Consider the following 20,650-nt stretch of genomic DNA (forward strand, 5'->3'; position numbering starts at 1 on the left):
ATTAATCATTGCAGGCGTCTATGAGACACCCCCAATGATTAACCTGTAAATTAAAGTTAATAAAACACACAGTGAAAAAAACCTTTATTTGAAATAATAAACAAAGACCCTCGTTCACCACTTTATTAAGTATGCAAAAAACCCATCCTTGTCCGACGTAATCCACGGAGGTCCCACGTCGCTTCCAGCTCTGCTACATTAAGGTGACAGGAGCTGCAGAAGACACCGCCGCACCTGTCACCTCCACGCAGCAACTGAGGTGAGAAACACGATCAGTTGATGTCAGTCAGTCCTCCAACAGTGACAGCAATGAAGTCACAGGTGAGTTGCGGTCACGGGGGGGAATCCAGCTGGCCGCGGGTAACCTGAGTGACAACAGCGCTAATCGCGCTGCTCACTTCAGTCACTCAGGGGATTAGTGGTCACCGGTGAGTCCTTCACGGGTGACCGCTAATCAGGACGCGACACAGACAGAGCCGCGGCATGACAATGAAGTCGGGTGAAGTTCACCCGAGTTCATTCTGATCGTGCGGCTCTGTCTGTGTCTGCTGTCATCTGCCATTCAGCTCTGCTACATGGCTGTCTGTAGCAGAGCTGAATGGCAGATGACAGCTGCTGAGAAAAAAAGGATCACACACGGATCACACACGCATTGTACACGCACTGCAATCATGAGAAAAATCTCAGGATCGCAGTGCAGTTGCATTGCACTCTGACCTAACGTGAACTAAAATCAGCAGAGTTTTTTTCAGCCAACTCGGACCGATTTTACTCGCATAGATGCGTTTCCAGCCTAACTCTGAAATTCTGCAATTTTCTAATTTTGTCCAAGAACGTTAGCCTGAACGTTAACTAAAATACCCTAATGTGTGTATCATGAGGTTCTGAGATGCACGTCATGATGCTCTGCAGCAGCTGTGGTGGGTATTATGAGGTTCTGCAGCTGCTGAGTTGTATATTATAATGTTGTGCAGAAGATGAGGTATGTATTATGAGGTTCTGTAGCAGGTAGCAGCTGAGGTGTGTATTATGTTCTGTAGCATCTGAGGTGTGTATTATGACGTTCTGTAGCAGCTGAGGTGTGTATTATGACGTTCTGTAGCAGCTGAGGTGTGTATTATGACGTTCTGTAGCATCTGAGGTGTGTATTATGTTCTGTAGCATCTGAGGTGTGTATTATGTTCTGTAGCATCTGAGGTGTGTATTATGACGTTCTGTAGCAGCTGAGGTGTGTATTATGACGTTCTGTAGCAGCTGAGGTGCGTATTATGACGTTCTGTAGAAACTGAGGTGTATTCTGAGGTTCTGTAGCAGCTGAGATGTGTATTATGTTCTGCAGCTGCTCAGGTTTGTATTATAATGTTCTGTAGCAGCTGAGGTGTATTATGAGCTTCTGTAGCAGCTGAGGTGTATTATGAGCTTCTGTAGCAGCTGAGGTGTATTATGAGCTTCTGCAGCAGTTGAGGTGTATTATGAGCTTCTGCAGCAGCTGAGGTGTATTATGAGCTTCTGCAGCAGTTGAGGTGTATTATGAGCTTCTGTAGCAGCTGAGGTGTATTATGAGCTTCTGTAGCAGTTGAGGTGTATTATGAGCTTCTGTAGCAGTTGAGGTGTATTATGAGCTTCTGTAGCAGCTGAGGTGTATTATGAGCTTCTGTAGCAGCTGAGGTGTATTATGAGCTTCTGTAGCAGTTGAGGTGTATTATGAGCTTCTGTAGCAGTTGAGGTGTATTATGAGCTTCTGCAGCAGTTGAGGTGTATTATGAGCTTCTGTAGCAGCTGAGGTGTATTATGAGCTTCTGTAGCAGTTGAGGTGTATTATGAGCTTCTGTAGCAGCTGAGGTGTATTATGAGCTTCTGTAGCAGCTGAGGTGTATTATGAGCTTCTGTAGCAGTTGAGGTGTATTATGAGCTTCTGTAGCAGCTGAGGTGTATTATGAGCTTCTGTAGCAGTTGAGGTGTATTATGAGCTTCTGTAGCAGCTGAGGTGTATTATGAGCTTCTGTAGCAGCTGAGACGTATTATGAGCTTCTGTAGCAGCTGAGGTGTATTATGAGGTTCTGTAGCAGCTGAGGTGTATTATGAGGTTCTGTAGCAGCTGAGGTGTATTATGAGCTTCTGTAGCAGCTGAGGTGTATTATGAGCTTCTGTAGCAGCTGAGGTGTATTATGAGCTTCTGTAGCAGCTGAGGTGTATTATGAGCTTCTGTAGCAGCTGAGGTGTATTATGAGCTTCTGTAGCAGCTGAGGTGTATTATGAGGTTCTGTAGCAGCTGAGGTGTATTATGAGCTTCTGTAGCAGCTGAGGTGTGTATTATGATGTTCTGCAGCTGCTCAGGTTTGTATTATAATGTTCTGTAGCAGTTGAGGTGTATTATGAGCTTCTGTAGCAGCTGAGGTGTATTATGAGCTTCTGTAGCAGCTGAGGTGTATTATGAGCTTCTGTAGCAGCTGAGGTGTGTATTATGATGTTCTGCAGCTGCTCAGGTTTGTATTATAATGTTCTGTAGCAGTTGAGGTGTGTATTATGAGGTTTGTAGCAGTTGACGTGTATTATGAGGTTCTGTGGCAGCTGAGGTGTGTATTATGAGATTATGTGGCAGCTGAGGTGTGTATTATGAGGTTCCGTAGCAGCTGAGGTGTGTATTATGAGGTTTTGTAGCAGCTGAGGTGAGTAGTGAAGTTCATCCTCCTCAGGTGCCGTAATAGGATGTTCTGTAGCAGCTGAGGTGTGCATCGTGTGCTGTTGCAGAACTTCTGTGGAATGACGCAGGACTTCAACTCCTCCATCAATGGGCCACTTCCTCATGTCCATTAATGTGATCCGCTGAGAAACGTTCTCTTCAGCAGTAAAGCCGCACAATAGGGCTCCGAGCAGCAGAGAAGCGGTCGCCCCTGTTTGTTTTATGAAGGCCTTTCTTTCCACAGCGGCACTTCGGAGAGGAGGCCCTCGCGTCACCTAGCAACGGGCCCCGCACTTGTGTCTGTGAAGGGGACGCGGAGGAGGCGAGCGCACATTACGTATTTCCACAAGAGGATTACGGAAGGAAAGTCATTCAGCTAATTCTTTGATTACAGCCGTGTGTCATTTATAGGCCTTGGCAGAACAGCCATGGAGGTAAAACCACCAGTGGAGGTGCCAATGTTTCTGTACCACCGTGGTGGGGTATATACCAATGTGAGGTCCTACAAATAAGACCACGAAAAGGGGGCACGTAAAGAGAAGGACTTTGGTCTATGCCTAATCTGCCGGGTTAGAACCAAAACCGGCACATGACGTCTTCACACCCTGAACTGAACACAGACCCCATAAACCAACACAGACCCCATAAACCAATACAGACCACACAGTGTAAAGAATATGGCTCCCAAAACACAAAGTCCCTTTATCAGATTCCTCAGAGAGCTTAGTCAGTATTAAGGTACCAAAGACTAGAAGGGCACCAACCCCCCTCCCCGTTCACTACGTGAGCACCAACCCCCCTCCCCGTTCACTACGTGAGCACCAACCCCCCTCCCCGTTCACTACGTGAGCACCAACCCTCCCCCCCCCCCCGTGCACTACGTGAGCACCAACCCTCCCCCCCCGTGCACTACGTGAGCACCAACCCCCCGTGCACTACGTGAGCACCAACCCCCCCCGTGCACTATGTGAGCACCAACCCCCCCCCCGTGCACTATGTGAGCACCAACCCCCCCGTGCACTATGTGAGCACCAACCCCCCCGTGCACTATGTGAGCACCAACCCCCCCCGTGCACTACGTGAGCACCAACCCCCCCCCGTGCACTATGTGAGCACCAACCCCCCCCCCGTGCACTACGTGAGCACCAACCCCCCCCCCGTGCACTATGTGAGCACCAACCCCCCCCCCCGTGCACTACGTGAGCACCAACCCCCCCCGTGCACTACGTGAGCACCAACCCCCCCCCCCGTGCACTACGTGAGCACCAACCCCCCCCCCCCCGTGCACTACGTGAGCACCAAGCCCCCCCCCGTGCACTACGTGAGCACCAAGCCCCCCCCCGTGCACTACGTGAGCACCAACCCCCCCCCCCCCCCGTGCACTACGTGAGCACCAACCCCCCCCCCCCCCCGTGCACTACGTGAGCACCAACCCCCCCCCCCCCTCCCCGTTCACTAGATTGGCACCAACCCCCCTCCCCGTTCACTAGATGGGCACCAACCCCCTCTCCGTTCACTAGATGGGGACCAACCCCTTCCCATTCACTAGATGGGGACCAGCCTCTTCCAATTTACTAAATTGGGCCCTACCTTTCCATTCAGAGTGTGAGTGAAGCGATAGTGCAGGGTCGCTAATGGCTCCACAACCCTTCTAGTCAACGATGGGTGTCGCGGTGTTGGGGACCTTCAGTGGTCAGACAATTATCACGTCTCTTGTAGCTAAGTGACATATGTCTATTGTGGAAAAAACACTTAGTTGTCTCATAGAGAAGTATAATAAAAAAAAAAAAAAGGTGACATGACTCAAAGCACAATTTTCTTTGCAAGATATCCACAGAAATCACTTGTAAGTGTAACACGAGTACAATTTACTACAAAAGTATATTTCATGATCTATTGCCAGTATTCCTGTCCATCAATGGGTGCTGGAGTCAAGAACAAGCAGAGTCTGGGCCACAAATTTATGTAGGAGTCCTGGAAACTAATAACGGGAGAATCCTAGCCAATTGTTGGTGTTGGCAACTATAAGTCTTGAGGCCTAAGGATTTATAACCACCTTTAGCCACTTTAGAGAGGAGCCATACATGATGTTTTGGTGGATTGATGAAATTTAAAGACAACTAGTCACCGGGTAAAAGTGGTCACTTTTTTCCTCCTATTTTATTCCCGCTGCTCTCCTGAGTAGTCTGGTTTTTATTTTTTATAAATCGACCATACAGTTCCAGAAATATGGGCCTTATTCTTTAGCACTATTTATTGCAGCCTTCGCAAGGAAGGCGTGGCTATGAGGATAGTTATGCAAGCAGCCTAAAGACACGCCCCTGAGCTTCCTTAAAGCCACACCCCATTGGGTAAAAACTATAAAAAAAAGCACTAAAAGGCCCTTATCTTTGGAACCATATGGCGGATTCGAAAAAAAACCAACAAAACTGAATAACCAGGGGAATAGCGACAAAGCGGCTCATTCTAAGATCTAGATGAATAAATCTATGTTTTGTCTCGTGTGAGACAAGTGTTGGCGGAATCAGTTGGGAGTTCTTTGAGTCCCCTCATTATGAAAGAAAAGTATCAAGGAAAATGGCAGAAGGCAGATCTATAGGGTTCTGCGTAAGAATGAGTTAGAGGCATGTGTGGGTGACGTGCCATCTGCTGAGAGATTTTGGATTGTGCAAAACAGTTTAATTACTCACAAATTTTAATAAAATAATTGGCTCAACACAAAAAAAAAATACATACATGAAACAAAAATTGTAAAGGCACTATAAAAGAAAGTCTAGACTGTATATAAATGAGGAATCATTGACTATAGACTGATCACTGGGCCACTGGTGGGATTTCCAGTGATCAGCTGTCATTTTGGGGGGGAAACCTGCAGTTTTCGCTGTCATTTCAATTATCTTTGCATAAAAATCAACAGAACAAGCAAATATGAGGTGCTGTGTGTATGTGAAAATCTGCAGGCAGAACTGAGGTGTCCGATTACAGCAGCAAAATGGGGGAGAAAAGGTGGGAAAAGTATAGGAGCACGCAGAGAATCAGACTGTGCTGCTGCGTTTTATCTCACCCCAGAGCTGGACTCACAGCTACACTGCTGAATATCTGAGCATGTGCTACATAGAAAAAAAGAGCATGTCTGTGTGTGCTGTGTATAGGGAGACATCATAGAAGCCAGTCTCCACCCACCAGCTCAGAGACAGAAGAGCAGGAATCCCTTGTGTGTGCTGTGTAGAGGAGACATCATAGAAGCCAGTCTCCACCCACCAGCTCAGAGACAGAAGAGCAAGAACCCCTCATGTCTGTGTGTGCTGTGTATAGTGAAACATCATGGAAGCCAGTCTCCACCCACCAGCTCAGAGACAGAAGAGCAGGAATCCCTTGTGTGTGTGCTGTGTATAGGAGACGACATAGAAGCCAATCTCCACCCACCAGCTCAGAGACAGAAGAGCAGGAATCCCTTGTGTGTGCTGTGTATAGGGAGACATCATAGAAGCCAGTCTCCACCCACCAGCTCAGAGATAGGAGAGCAGGAATCCCTTGTGTGTGCTGTGTATAGGGAGACATCATAGAAGCCAGTCTCCACCCACCAGCTCAGAGACAGAAGAGCAGGAATCCCTCATGTCTGTGCACACTGTGTTTGGGAGACATCATAGCAGCCAGTCCCCACCCACCAGCTCAGAGACAGAAGAGCAGGAATCCCTCATGTCTGTGCACACTGTGTTTGGGAGACATCATAGCAGCCAGTCCCCACCCACCAGCTCAGAGACAACTGAAATCTATAGATAGAGCCCACAGATAAGAAAAACTAGTGAAAAACAACAAGTAATGTATATCATTTAAGTATGCAAGGACAGCTTATTCTTAACAGTCATCTGAAATTACAGGTATGTTTTGAATCCCCTGCAGCTAAGGAGGTGTAACTAGAACTTTCAGGTCCCAGAGTAAAATATGTAGCAGTGCCTTCAACTATGTGTTCATTTATTTTCGTAGCGTCGTCTTCTGTTACTGAGAACTTTTGGACCCACTAAAATACTAGCACCCAGCTGCGTCTGCTACCTTGGCATCTTCGTTAGCTGCCCCTTGCTTACTGCTTTACCTTTAGGAAAAAACTGTACAGCTCACATATATAGCAAGGTCCTCGCTGACATGCCAGATCCTCCGGAGGAAGAGTGATACACATGTAAATCCAATTTAGAGCACCGGAGAGTTATGAAACGGGGGAGATTGGGTTCTTTTTGAGGTGTACCATGACAAAAAGGGATTAAACAATGACTTAACACTAGAAGTCCCAGAGAGGGGTCATTTAACATTTCTACCATTGGAACCCTATGGAGCTCGAAATTTCATGGACTTCTAGTGTAAAGGGGGTTCTGACCTAATGTTTTTAGAGTTCACAGCGACAAAGGGAATGTATCACTACCAAACAGTGACTTAGAGGACCTACCCTATAAAAATCATACTAGCACTGTACATTTAAAATGGTCGTGATGGATATAATTTGATCAAAATGCAAAGGAGGTGGCTTCGGTGCAGCCTTGGTGTGGCCAAGGGCACAGTGCACTGTTACACTCCAACACTTTGCATTTTGAGGACTTTACCCTCTTGTGATAGACCACGTTCGCTTGACACATGAGTCAGTCTGAGCACGGTTTACGTGTTTGCGCATGCGCAGTGCAAGTGCCTGCATCAGTGCAGGTGTGCACACAGCGTGGGTGGCCGCATTCTCTCCTTGGCTTGTCTGTGTGGCCGACGCTCACGACACTGATAAAGTTTAAATGATAAAAGTGTAGCGAGCCGGCCACGTCCGAATAAAGGAAGCGCGAAGAAGCCTCCTCTTTGAAGCCGCTCTCTTGATACACGTTTGCGTGTAGTAGTGTAGTGAGTGGCGGCTGCAGAAAAGAGCCAGAGAGGAAAATGCAAACCACCACACTGTATGCAAGTGAAGGGCGCCCGCAGCCACTTGGGCACCGCACTCCTTCGCCAAGGAGACTTTGTGCGGATGTGACTTTGGGCGGGGTACATTACGTACTGGTTTTTCAGGCCGGTGTCCATAAACCGCTGGTAGTAGTCATTGTAGACAGTAACACCAGAGTTCGCTTAACCAACCACAAACGATAGTCTACACACCGCTAAGACAGACATGGCCTCCCCCTTTCCTTCATTCCTCTCCTCTGTGAGGTATTGCTCCCCAACCCGTTCCCCCCCGCTATCTTGGATGTTGTCCTCAAGCTCCGGGGTTAGTGTTTCTTTCCCTTTAAGTATGGTCTTCTTTGCCCAACCCTGGACTCCAATGTCTTTCTAACTGGATAACTCTCTAAGCCTGTTGGGGTGAGCCGTAGGTTCCGGACCTCTCGAGTTTGTCTCAGGTTTCCCTGACTAGCCCTAGAACAGACTACATCTTCTCAAATTTGAACCTTATTCTCTACTGGTCCCTTCCCTCCTGTTCTCTTTCCCGCAGTCTTCCAATCCTCCTTTCCACTAACTTAACCCTATCTTATCTATCATCTAGTCTACAATCGACTTGCTGCTAGATGGCAGCTGCTGCTACAAACAATATACATATATTATCTTATAGTATCCAAGAGTCTATAGAACATGGTAAACGTACACGGAGGGTGCAGCCCACCTACTACATAGGCAATTGGGCTCCAGTGCACTTGCAAACATTAAGGTTTTAAGCAGCAGGCACTCTTTGCAAGTGCGTGCAGTTAGTCAATCACAAGTAGGTGGTAATCCCAAAAACGCAAATTTAAAGGGTGTATCGGTGCGCCAAGCCTTGGGTCATGCCAAGGGTGCACCGAAGACCACTCATTTACATAGGAATTAAAAGTAATCAGGCACTGTAGCAGTAACATGTACAGTGCTAGTATAATTTTTTTTATAAGGGCCATTGTAGCACCCAGGGGGCAGGGGGAATCAGGGGGAACACGGGGTCTCGTACCTGAGTTACTCGTCGCCGGGCCAGTGTGGTGGTCTGGGATGTTGGGGTGGCCTGCCCGGCTTCGTGCTCCGAGGTGTACACCAATAAGGAGGGAGGATGATGAGGATAGTAGTAGGATAAGTTGTCGTGATGCCATCTGTGGTACGCGGCCAGATATTAGCCGCCGCTGCTGTTGCTGTCCTCCGGGGCGGATGGTAATAGCAGCAGAGATGGTGTCGCTCCGCAAAGGTGGAGCGGGCCCCGGGGAGGATGAGGAGAAGAGTAGTGATAGAGATTGTCTTTACCGCCGAGGCGCGGGGCGGCGCCGCCAGTAATAAGAGTCCGAGTCAGATGCTGCGGTTCCAGGTGTCTTTACTCACTCTTCGTGCCGCTCGCCTGGGTAGTACTGGTCACTCGCTGTGATGGGCCCCGTCGACCTTGGATAAGTTAGAAGCAGTCACCGGTGTTTGAAAGAAGAAGAAAGTCCTTTGTCAGAGGTGCCCTTCCAGCCGTTGGGAACTTGGCTGAGTGTTTTGCTCCAAGCCCCAGGCCCCGTGAAGAGAAGACAAGAAAAAGGTGGTGTGTCCCAGAACTGGTGTCCCGGGTAGACTGACAAGATTGTGTGAGTTTGCTCCTACTTCTACCCCAAGTGGAACTCACCCCCCAGGTGGCTGGCTTCAGTGACCGGGAAAAGTCCCATGCATCGTGATAGTTACCCCCCTGCCTACCCTGAGCATCACCCCCACCGTGGGAAGGCTCCTAAGCTATATGTAAAGTGTGAATGTGGAACACCGGTGATTAACCCCCTCCTTATCCGAGGCTAATATCGCACCTTAAATAAGATGCAATACTCTGTGGCGACTGGAGCCTCAGGGGCGCCACCCACACCATGACCCCTATATCACTGTATAGCTGGTTTAAAATGAATATCGGGGGTGGCAGAACTCTTCAAAGAGGGAAAAATAACATCCATATTGGTTGTCGCTTAGTTTTGTAGAAACCAGTGACAACAAAAACACAATTAAGCAATGAAAAGGTCAGAGTTTGAAACACATTAAAAAATAAAAAAAAAGAAATCAGCACATAAAAAGGTAAATACAATAATCGCCCCCACCCATATAAACACGCTATAAGTGATCCGTATCGCGGCCTATGCAGAGCGCGGAGGCAGCGCGTCTCCCAGTTTACATGCCAGGATCATTATTTTTACTTCCTTTGTTCTGTGATGTGTAATACTAGAGGACGGAGCACAACAAAAGCAAAGCGCAACTCCTCTTCTTGGCAGCGGAGGACACATAAAACCAGATGTTTACATTGCTTATTGTTAGATCTGGAGCGAATGTCACCGCGCGCTGTAAATTCCGGGCTCTAGAAACACAGATATGCCGACGAGGCCGACATTTCTCTCAACTTGGGGAGAAGAAAAAAAATAAATAAAAATCACCCTGCTTTTTCATTATTTGTTTTTGGCCCATACCACACTCCAATGGGTAATGAAAAAAATAAATTAAAAACAACCCCCTTTATGCATCTCAGGAGACGTCCATGTTGCCTCCCCCCCTCCAGTGCTAGAACATGTGAAGCAATATGACTAGAAGACGAGGAGAGGCTTAGGCTGTATAAGGCCGGGCAGGAATGGTTGGACCCCATTTATTCATCTTGTATATTTTTTGATGGCTGAAAATCACGGCGAAAAGGTCATTGGTAGACGTGATATGCGCCCAACATCACTGTGGCAAAATTAGGGAAAATTAGTGACAAAGTGAAGAAAACCAACACGCACAGAAAGTGGAACAAAAAGGAGGCTAACGGGCCTCTGTGAGGAGGGGACCATAATGGGCCGCCAGACCGCTATATAATGGAACATAGGGGCGCCGACACGCCACTATGAAAAGAACATTGGGGGGGGCCGACACGCCACTATGAGGAGGAGAACATTGGGGGGGCCGACACGCCACTATGAGGAGGAGAACATTGGGGGGGCCGACACGCCACTATGAGGAGAACATTGGGGGGGCCGACACGCCACTATGAGGAGGAGAACATTGGGGGGGCAGACACGCCACTATGAGGAGAACATTGGGGGGGGCCGACACGCCACTATGAGGAGAACATTGGGGGGGCCGACACGCCACTATGAGGAGAACATTGGGGGGGCCGACACGCCACTATGAGGAGGAGAACATTGGGGGGGCCGACACGCCACTATGAGGAGGAGAACATTGGGGGGGCCAACATTGAGGGGGCCAACATACCGCCATGGGTTAGAGAACATTGGGAGGCAACACACTGCTATGTGGAGGAGTATATATGGGGGCTGACATGCTGCCATGGGGAAAAAAAAAACCCAAAACATAGGAGTGCTAATATGGCGCCATGAGGAGGACTGCACAGGGTGGATGACATGCCGGTATGGGAAGGAGAACATTGGGGGGGCCAACACTGCCATGGGTAGAAATACAAATGTTGGCTGACATGCTGCCGTGGGGAAAAACATAAGGGGGCCAACACGTCGCCATGGGGAGGAGAGCATAGGGGAGACAACACACTGGTATGGGGAGGAGAATATTGGGGGGGGGGGTCAACACTGCATAGGGGGCCAACATGTCCCCATGAGGAGAACATAGCCAGGATCAACAGCACCACGAGGAGAACATAGGGGGGACAACACACCGCCATGGGGAGGAGAACATAGGGGGGGCAGACACACTGGTATGGTGGGGAGGAGAACATGGGGGACCGTCCATGAGATGAACATAGAGAGGACGACACACCATCATGGATGAAAGAACTTAGTAGGATGACATGCCGCCATGGGGTGGAGAACATAGGGGGGCCTAAACACCACCAAGGGGAGAAAAACATTGAGGTAACAACACAACCATCATGGGGAAAAGAATATTGGTGGGAAGACATACCACCATAGGGAAGATAATATAGGGGGCCCAACACGCCACCATGGTGATGGGGCTGACACACCAATACAGGGAATTCAGCATGGGGCAGCCGATACGTCAGCACAATATATACCTGGCACCCATATACCACTTCACTTTCCCCATCTCAAATCTATTCTAATAGAATAAATTATGTAAGGCCCCAAAACATTGTCTAAGATTCTTTAATATACTGTAAATTATCACCAAGGTATACAGTATACTTTCTATATCATCCTATTTTGTAGAACAGAATTTTAAACATGAATATAATAAAAACTGTGCCTAAAACAGTTATCCACAATGACGACTCACGGGGGAGTATATCCGGGGGCAGGAGTCCTCAGGGGGCAGATGTGGAATACAGGAGTCCTCAGGGGCATAGGACTCCCATAATCCCCCCCCAGGACTCCTGTCTCCCCCATATACTTCCCTCTGAGGACTCCTGTCTCCCCCATATACTTCCCCCTGAGGACTCCTGTCCCCACCATATACCTCCCCCACGGGAACTCCTCTTCCCCCATATAACCCCCGAGGTCTCCTGTCCCGCCAGAGGACTCCTGTCCCCCCCGTACACCCGCCGGAGGACTCCTGTCCCCCCCGTACACCCGCCGGAGGACTCCTGTCCCCCCCGTACACCCGCCGGAGGACTCCTGTCCCCCCCGTACACCCGCCGGAGGACTCCTGTCCCCCCCGTACACCCGCCGGAGGACTCCTGTCCCCCCCGTACACCCGCCGGAGGACTCCTGTCCCCCCCGTACACCCGCCGGAGGACTCCTGTCCCCCCCGTACACCCGCCGGAGGACTCCTGTCCCCCCCGTACACCCGCCGGAGGACTCCTGTCCCCCCCGTACACCCGCCGGAGGACTCCTGTCCCCCACACCCCCCCGTACACCCGCCGGAGGACTCCTGTCCCCACCCCGTACACCTGCCGGAGGACTCCTGTCCCCACCCCGTACACTCGCCAGAGGACTCCTGTCCCCACCCCGTACACCCGCTAGAGGACTCCTGTCCCCACCCCGTACACCCGCCGGAGGACTCCTGTCCCCCCCCCGTACACCAGCCGGAGGACTCCTGTCCCCCCCCATATAACCCCTGAGGACTCCTGCACCCCCACACCAAATACCCCCCCCACACCCCCAAGAACTCCTGTCCCCACATATACCCCGCCGAGGACTCCTGTCCCCCCGTAGCCCGGATTAATGGACACCTATGATTATGGACACTCAGAGGCTAATAGAAGCTCAACCCATTTGCCATTAATAAATACAAAACCTCAACCCAGCAGTCTATTATTGGGCGTTCGTGGGGCCCCGGATCAGCGATGATCAGTGCCACGGTGGGTGAAGTTGTGGGAGTCATGGAGCAGACAAGAGGGAACGTACAAAGAGCGGCACATTAATATTACCAGCGAGACTCACCTGAGCGCTGCGACCTTGACAGTCCCCGACATGAACGCTGAATGAGTCAGGTCTAGCCCTGTACATGATTTCATTTACCTCCTCTACAAACGTGGAAGGGATTTCCTGGGGGTTTAACCCTCGTCTAGCCGGTGCACACAGACGCAGAAGAAGAGGGCTGCATAGTGGATCCCTCCCAATCCAGATAACAAAGCAGATCGCAGATGCAGGGAGCGAGCGGCGGCCGTCAGGACAGCGTGTGCACTAGTGAACGCCTGCTCCGCGCTCGCCTGTCTCTGGGCCTGCACGGATTAGGCACGCGCGATGTTAAAGTTACGACGGCGAGGGAACAAGTATCCCGAAATAGTTCCAGCTTGTCGGGAAAAAGCAGAAAAAAAAAAAGCCATAGCTGTGCAATGCCATGACAACCGGATCTTACACAAAAAAAAAAATAGGAACCACCTACATATCCGTCATTGTTGGTTTTCGCTCACAGCTCCCATTCATTAAGCATGCCATTTATTTCTTTAATAGAAGCACGAGCGGCGGCGAGCTCTGCAGCTACATTAATGGCGGGCAAACTGAGAAATGTTCATTAAGACCAATCAAAACGTTTAACTATAAACCAAGGTGCACTGAGGGGGAGGGGGGATATGAAGCTTCAACTCCCCATTGAAAAATTTGCAAAGAGGACCCATCCAAGGTGGCTCATTCACTGAGGATTTAGATACAGAAATGTACATATTTGCAGTGAAAATCCACATGTGAAGGGAGAAAGTGTGGAACAGATCCTGTACAGGAGGGCCAGACTGTATCCTGTGCATTGCAAAAGGCGAAATCCGGCACTGAAAAATCACCTGGAAGAATTGACAAGTTGCAGATGTGACAGGTCTGTATGGAAATTTGTCTATGAAATATGGCAAAACATCAACTGTGATGCTATAGAAATTATCTGCTACGTGTTAATATGCGCTAAAGCCATGCTCGCAAGTTATGGGGTGTCAGTGAGGATTCTGCACCCTAAATTTGCAGCGATTCATGGTACAATACAACTAAATGGAGTTTTGAAAGAAAAGAAGAAAAAAAAAAAAGTAAAAATCAGAACCTTATAGATTTTGATTAGTGATGAGTGGGCACTACCATGCTCGGGTGCTCTGTACTCGTAACTAGTGATGAGCGGGCACTACCATGCTCTGAAGCTCTGTACTCGTAACTAGTGGTGAGCGGGCACTACCATGCTCGGGTGTTCAGTACTCGTGACTAGTGATGAGCGGGCACTACCATGCTCGGGTGCTCTGTACTGGTAACTAGTGATGAGCAGGCACTACCATGCTCAGGTGCTCAGTACTGGTAACTAGTGATGAGCGGGCACTACCATGCTCGGGTGCTCTGTACTGGTAACTAGTGATGAGCGGGCACTACCATGCTCAGGTGCTCGGTACTCGTAACTAGTGATGAGCGGGCACTACCATGCTCGGGTGCTCAGTACTCGTAACTAGTGATGAGCGGGTGTCGCGGGCGGAGGAGGGGACACTGCGCTCTCCCACTGCTCGGGTCTGGCTGCCGCTGCTCTGCGGCTACTGCTGCTCGGTGGCTCGAGCGATGGGCAGGATCCCGGGGACTCGAGCGGCGCTCCTCGCCCGTGAGTGAAAGGGGGCTGGTTGTTGGTGGGGGATTTGATTAATGTCCGTGACGCCACTTGTGATTGTGGACACCACCGCTGCTCTGTATGGGGATCCCGGGAGCGGTGACAGGGAGCAGCTTTGTTATTTCTCCCCTCCGTGGGTAGGGGGTTGGTTGTCCCGGGGCCCGGTGATGGGGGTGGTGGACAGGCGGGTTATGGGGGCCTGTTGAGGTGCAGGGACGCAGGGGCAGCGCTGTGCCGCACGGCACGGAGGTACTCATTCAGCCCAAGGATGATGACACAGTTCACGGTAAACAAGCGGCTGGTTGGACGGGTCCCTCGGACGGCTGCGGTGTTGATGTTCCCTGCAAGTTAGCGGTGACTGTCTCTTCCCTGCACCTAAATACGATTGTTTGTAGCGATGGGTTCCCACCGGTAACCCGCTCCCCGGCTTGGATATGGGCCGGAGGAGCCCCTCTTTGCCCGCAGGCGCTGGCCCTGAGGTACTGGTGCCTTGGCGGTGGCGGTGTCCCTCTCTCACGGTTGGACCTTTGCCTTCAATTGGGACTTTGCTGTTTAGAGACCCAGGAGGTCCCCTTCACTGACTGATTTGGCAAATTGTACGGCGACTCCAAGCCTTGCCGGGATCCGAAAGGCCCCTGCCAATGGTGCTGGCCTCACTTTGTGTACCGCTCCGGTACCGCCGGGCCACCACCCGTCCACGGTCCTTTCGGCAACTCCGATCAGCCTCCACTGCAGACGGTCACCGCCATCTGTCAACCTTGCTGTCTCGTCCGGGGCACACACCCGGACGCTCTGTCAGTTTTGGTTGCTCTACTGCCACTTCACTGCTCTTCACTCCTCTCAACTCAACTCTCAAACTCTAAGTCTCACGTTTTCCCGCCTCCAGGACTGTGAACTCCTCGGTGGGTGGAGACCAACCGCCTGGCTCCACCCCCTGGTGTGATCACCAGCCCCTGGGGGAGGGCAACAAGGGTTTGTGTTCTGACTACGGTGTTCTTGCAGGGAATGTGGGGTGTGTGGTGATGTTGTGACCTGTGAGCCCTGGCTTGCCCAGGGCGTCACACGGGCACTACCATGCTCGGGTGCTCAGTACTCGTGACTAGTGATGAGCGGGCACTACCATGCTCGGGTGCTCAGTACTCGTAACTAGTAATGAGTGGGCACTACCATGCTCAGGTGCTCTGTACTCATGATGAGCAGTTTGATGCTCTAACGGGCTTGACTCATTTACTGAGTATAATAGAACTGAAAGGGGAACATGAGTATTTTTCAGAAGATCTTCTTGAAAAATGTTCAAGTTTCCCATTGACTTCCATTATACTCCGTACTCAAGCACAGGAGCATGGTAGTGCCCGCTCATCACTAGTTACGAGTACTGAGCACCCGAGCATGGTAGTGCTCACTCATCACTAGTTACGAGCACCCAAGGAAGATAGTGCTCGTCAACACTAATTATGAGTACAGAGCATCCGAGCATGGTAGTTTCGTGAATGCGACGCCCTGGCAAAACCATGTAGTCACACAAGAGGCCCCCGCATAACACCATCCCTCACAGGGTTACATACAGCCAACCTGAAACCCTAGCCACCCCCCTCAGGGCAAGAGAGGCACACCAGTGGGCGGGACCAGGCGGTCAGGAAATGCCCACCTAGGGGTCTGGACAGCCCGGGGCGGGGAAAAAGGGAGTACAGTGTAGATCAGATCAGATTAAGTCGAGAGTTCAAGTTGAGAGGAGTGTGGGCTGGGTCTAAGTATAGCTCCAGCGGAGGTGAAGGTCAAGTTGACAGGCGCCAGGGTCTGAGTCCTGGAGCCTTGGCTAGGTGGCAGATGGTGGTCTCCGTCAGCAGGCGATGGGAAGACGGCAGCCGGCGATCCGAGGTGGACCGGGACAGGGTTGGAGCCCGCCAGTACCGACACCGGAGAACCGACCCAGAAACCGTGTACAGAGGGGGTACTTGGACCCTGAAGCCAGTTCCGGAACCAACGGCCTAGCTAACTAACCAATTGAGGGCAGGATTTTTAGGTCCTGTCCCAACCAAAGTCACAAAAAGCAGACAACCACCTACAGAGAGGGATAGGGCAACCGCCAGGGCATAACAATCCGGGAGCAGACTCCAGTGTTCCATACTGGGAAGTCCAACACAAGCAAAAACAGTGCAGTGGGAAAAGACTGCGACCACCAGCCCGGGTGGGGGACCAGAGTACAACCGGCCACAGCGGCCGGCCACCAGCACCTTGGTTTACCAAAAGACTCGTGTGATTTATTCAACTGTGAGTAAGCAAATATCCCCTGGTACGTCTGGGCGCACAGGCCCCTGCCATAGCTATTCCCTGCACAGAGCCACTGGGCCCCGGGGCAACCATCCCTAACCCATGGAGGGGTTAACATCCAGCTGCAATTACATCTCCCCCGGGGTGTTCCACAACAACAGCGGTGGTGCCACCTTTCACCACACACCGTGGGTGGCGTCACGAACTGAATACGGCCAAGCCCATACAACGTCCCCCTTTTTATTTGGCGTGTCCGCGTGACCCCCTGGGTCCGGGGGATCCCTCGAGCCACACAGCGGGTCCGGATCCGAGCAGCTCGGCTGCTACAGGCGTGGGGGCGGCACATGTTGCTAGAAGCATTTAGCCCCCATCCTGTGGGCGTCTGATAGAGATTCGTTTACCGAGGGAGTCTGACAAAAGAGATCCCAGTATGCCAAAATTGAGGACTCTCAGTTCCCCACTCACCAGCCATAAAAGTGCTGAGGGGAGGATTTTGAATCTTTCCAAACTTCTTGGGGTGACTTTACTGAGAAGTATACTCGTAAAGTTAGACCTTGCAATGGTGTGAAGTTACAACCCCCCCCACCAAAAAAAAAACCAAAACAGAGCTATAGCTCATACGCTAAAGGCCTAAAGGTTCCCGACAAAACAACTATAAAAACCTGATCAAGCATGGCTTATTTGGAAGTGCTGCCAATAGAAAGGCTCACAACATGGTAGTACAGGTAAAGTTTGCAAAGTAGCATCCGATCAACCACAAGATTCCTCTTGGGCAGATTAGACCAAATGAGACAGGTTCGCCTATAATGCTTTGAGCCACATTTAGTGACAACCAAACAGCATTCCAACACACATACCTCATACCAACTGTAAGGCACGGTGATACAGGGGTCATAATTTGGGTTTGCTGTGCAGCTTCAGGCCTTAGGCAACTTGCATGCAAGTGAGTTGACTATGAAATCCTCTGTATACCAAAATATGAGTCAATTGTTGGGCTATCCCATATACAAAGGTTTGACCCAAACTAGGTCATGCAATAGGACAATGATCCCAAGCAGCAAATCTATATCAGAATGTCAGAAAATGAAAAGAATCAAGGTGTTAAAATGGCATAGTCACTATTCAGTCTTTAACACAATGGAAATCATGTAAGCACCAAGCTCTATGGTGCAAACCTCAAGTGTAACCACCAAGCCCTGTAATCAAGCTCTATGCCTGTACCCTAACGTGTAACCACCAAGCCCTGTAATCAAGCTCTATGCCTCTACCCTAACGTGTAACCACCAAGCCCTGTAATCAAGCTCTATGCCTCTACCCTAACGTGTAACCACCAAGCCCTGTAATCAAGCTCTATGCCTCTACCCTAACGTGTAACCACCAAGCCCTGTAATCAAGCTCTATGCCTCTACCCTAACGTGTAACCACCAAGCCCTATACTCAAGCTCTATGCCTCTACCCTGAAGTGTAACCACCAAGCCCTGTAATCAAGCTCTATGCCTCTACCCTGAAGTGTAACCACCAAGCCCTGTAATCAAGCTCTATGCCTCTACCCTAACGTGTAACCACCAAGCCCTGTAATCAAGCTCTATGCCTCTACCCTAACGTGTAACCACCAAGCCCTGTAATCAAGCTCTATGCCTCTACCCTAACGTGTAACCACCAAGCTCTGGAATCAAGCTCTATGCCTCTACCCTAACGTGTAACCACCAAGCTCTGGAATCAAGCTCTATGCCTCTACCCTAACGTGTAACCACCAAGCTCTGGAATCAAGCTCTATGCCTCTACCCTAACGTGTAACCACCAAGCCCTGTAATCAAGCTCTATGCCTCTACCCTAACGTGTAACCACCAAGCCCTGTAATCAAGCTCTATGCCTCTACCCTAACGTGTAACCACCAAGCTCTGGAATCAAGCTCTATGCCTCTACCCTAACGTGTAACCACCAAGCTCTGGAATCAAGCTCTATGCCTCTACCCTAACGTGTAACCACCAAGCTCTGGAATCAAGCTCTATGCCTCTACCCTAACGTGTAACCACCAAGCCCTGTAATCAAGCTCTATGCCTCTACCCTAACGTGTAACCACCAAGCCCTGTAATCAAGCTCTATGCCTCTACCCTGAAGTGTAACCACCAAGCCCTGTAATCAAGCTCTATGCCTCTACCCTAACGTGTAACCACCAAGCCCTGTAATCAAGCTCTATGCCTCTACCCTAACGTGTAACCACCAAGCCCTGTAATCAAGCTCTATGCCTCTACCCTAACGTGTAACCACCAAGCCCTGTAATCAAGCTCTATGCCTCTACCCTAACGTGTAACCACCAAGCCCTGTAATCAAGCTCTATGCCTCTACCCTAACGTGTAACCACCAAGCTCTGGAATCAAGCTCTATGCCTCTACCCTAACGTGTAACCACCAAGCTCTGGAATCAAGCTCTATGCCTCTACCCTAACGTGTAACCACCAAGCTCTGGAATCAAGCTCTATGCCTCTACCCTAACGTGTAACCACCAAGCCCTGTAATCAAGCTCTATGCCTCTACCCTAACGTGTAACCACCAAGCCCTGTAATCAAGCTCTATGCCTCTACCCTAACGTGTAACCACCAAGCTCTGGAATCAAGCTCTATGCCTCTACCCTAACGTGTAACCACCAAGCTCTGGAATCAAGCTCTATGCCTCTACCCTAACGTGTAACCACCAAGCTCTGGAATCAAGCTCTATGCCTCTACCCTAACGTGTAACCACCAAGCCCTGTAATCAAGCTCTATGCCTCTACCCTAACGTGTAACCACCAAGCCCTGTAATCAAGCTCTATGCCTCTACCCTGAAGTGTAACCACCAAGCCCTGTAATCAAGCTCTATGCCTCTACCCTAACGTGTAACCACCAAGCCCTGTAATCAAGCTCTATGCCTCTACCCTAACGTGTAACCACCAAGCCCTGTAATCAAGCTCTATGCCTCTACCCTAACGTGTAACCACCAAGCCCTGTAATCAAGCTCTATGCCTCTACCCTAACGTGTAACCACCAAGCCCTGTAATCAAGCTCTATGCCTCTACCCTAACGTGTAACCACCAAGCCCTGTAATCAAGCTCTATGCCTCTACCCTAAAGAGTAACCAAGATGATCTGTAGGACTGGGGCATAGAGCTTGATTGTTCCACCTCTGTTTTAAGGCAAAGTTTGATGGCTACACATTAGGACTGAGGCAAAGGAGTTTGATGATTTAAGTGTAGCCATTAAACAGTGCCTTAAACCAGAGGTGGAACCATCAAGCTCTAAAACACTTCAAGATTGCAATATAAAGGGGTTGTCGTCATGGACTTATATTTATGACCCAACCATAGAATCCGTCATCAATGCCAAATCGGTTGGCAACACCCAGCCCACTCAGATAAGTGGCTATAAGCTCTTGCTGAATGCAGTGCACGGATACAGAATAGCATGGCACCGTGTACAGTATAGTGGTGGTTGCCGGTGGAGTACTCCCGGAACTATGCACAGACGGGGTACAGGATCCTAGGACAGGATTGAGCTTCAAGCCGACCTGTTAACACTGGCACAGCAACGGGGACCATCAAGGACCTTGCTGACCCTATAGAATCCGAAGATTCAGTAGCAACGGGAGAACCGGGGACAGGACCAGAGACTCCAACTGCACAGGGTTCACGCTACCGTCAGGCGGACAGGTGGAAAAAACACATTTCTGCAGCATTTTAAAATAAAAAAACAAACACATACATACATACATACATTACATACATTATATATATATATATATTTTGCTGGAAAACAAACCCC

The 20,650-nt window shown here is 50.1% G+C and overlaps 1 protein-coding gene across 18 annotated transcripts in view; it reads right to left on the reverse strand.

Moving 5' to 3' along the window:
* Window positions 1–20,650, reverse strand: part of NEDD4L (NEDD4 like E3 ubiquitin protein ligase) — a 444,386-nt gene that overhangs the window by 156,695 nt on the left and 267,041 nt on the right. The window contains exon 1 of one of the 18 annotated variants that reach the window (XM_075328065.1): window positions 12,958–13,187. The exons of the other annotated variants lie outside the window; for them this stretch is intronic. Within the exon in view, the coding sequence (XP_075184180.1) occupies window positions 12,958–13,023 (66 nt within the window). The 5' untranslated portion in view covers window positions 13,024–13,187. Of the gene's footprint in view, window positions 1–12,957; window positions 13,188–20,650 lie in introns of those variants that run through there. 18 annotated transcript variants of the gene reach the window in all.

Source organism: Anomaloglossus baeobatrachus, chromosome 1 (genome assembly GCF_048569485.1).
Source record: "Anomaloglossus baeobatrachus isolate aAnoBae1 chromosome 1, aAnoBae1.hap1, whole genome shotgun sequence".
NCBI classification, from domain to species: Eukaryota; Metazoa; Chordata; class Amphibia; order Anura; family Aromobatidae; genus Anomaloglossus; species Anomaloglossus baeobatrachus.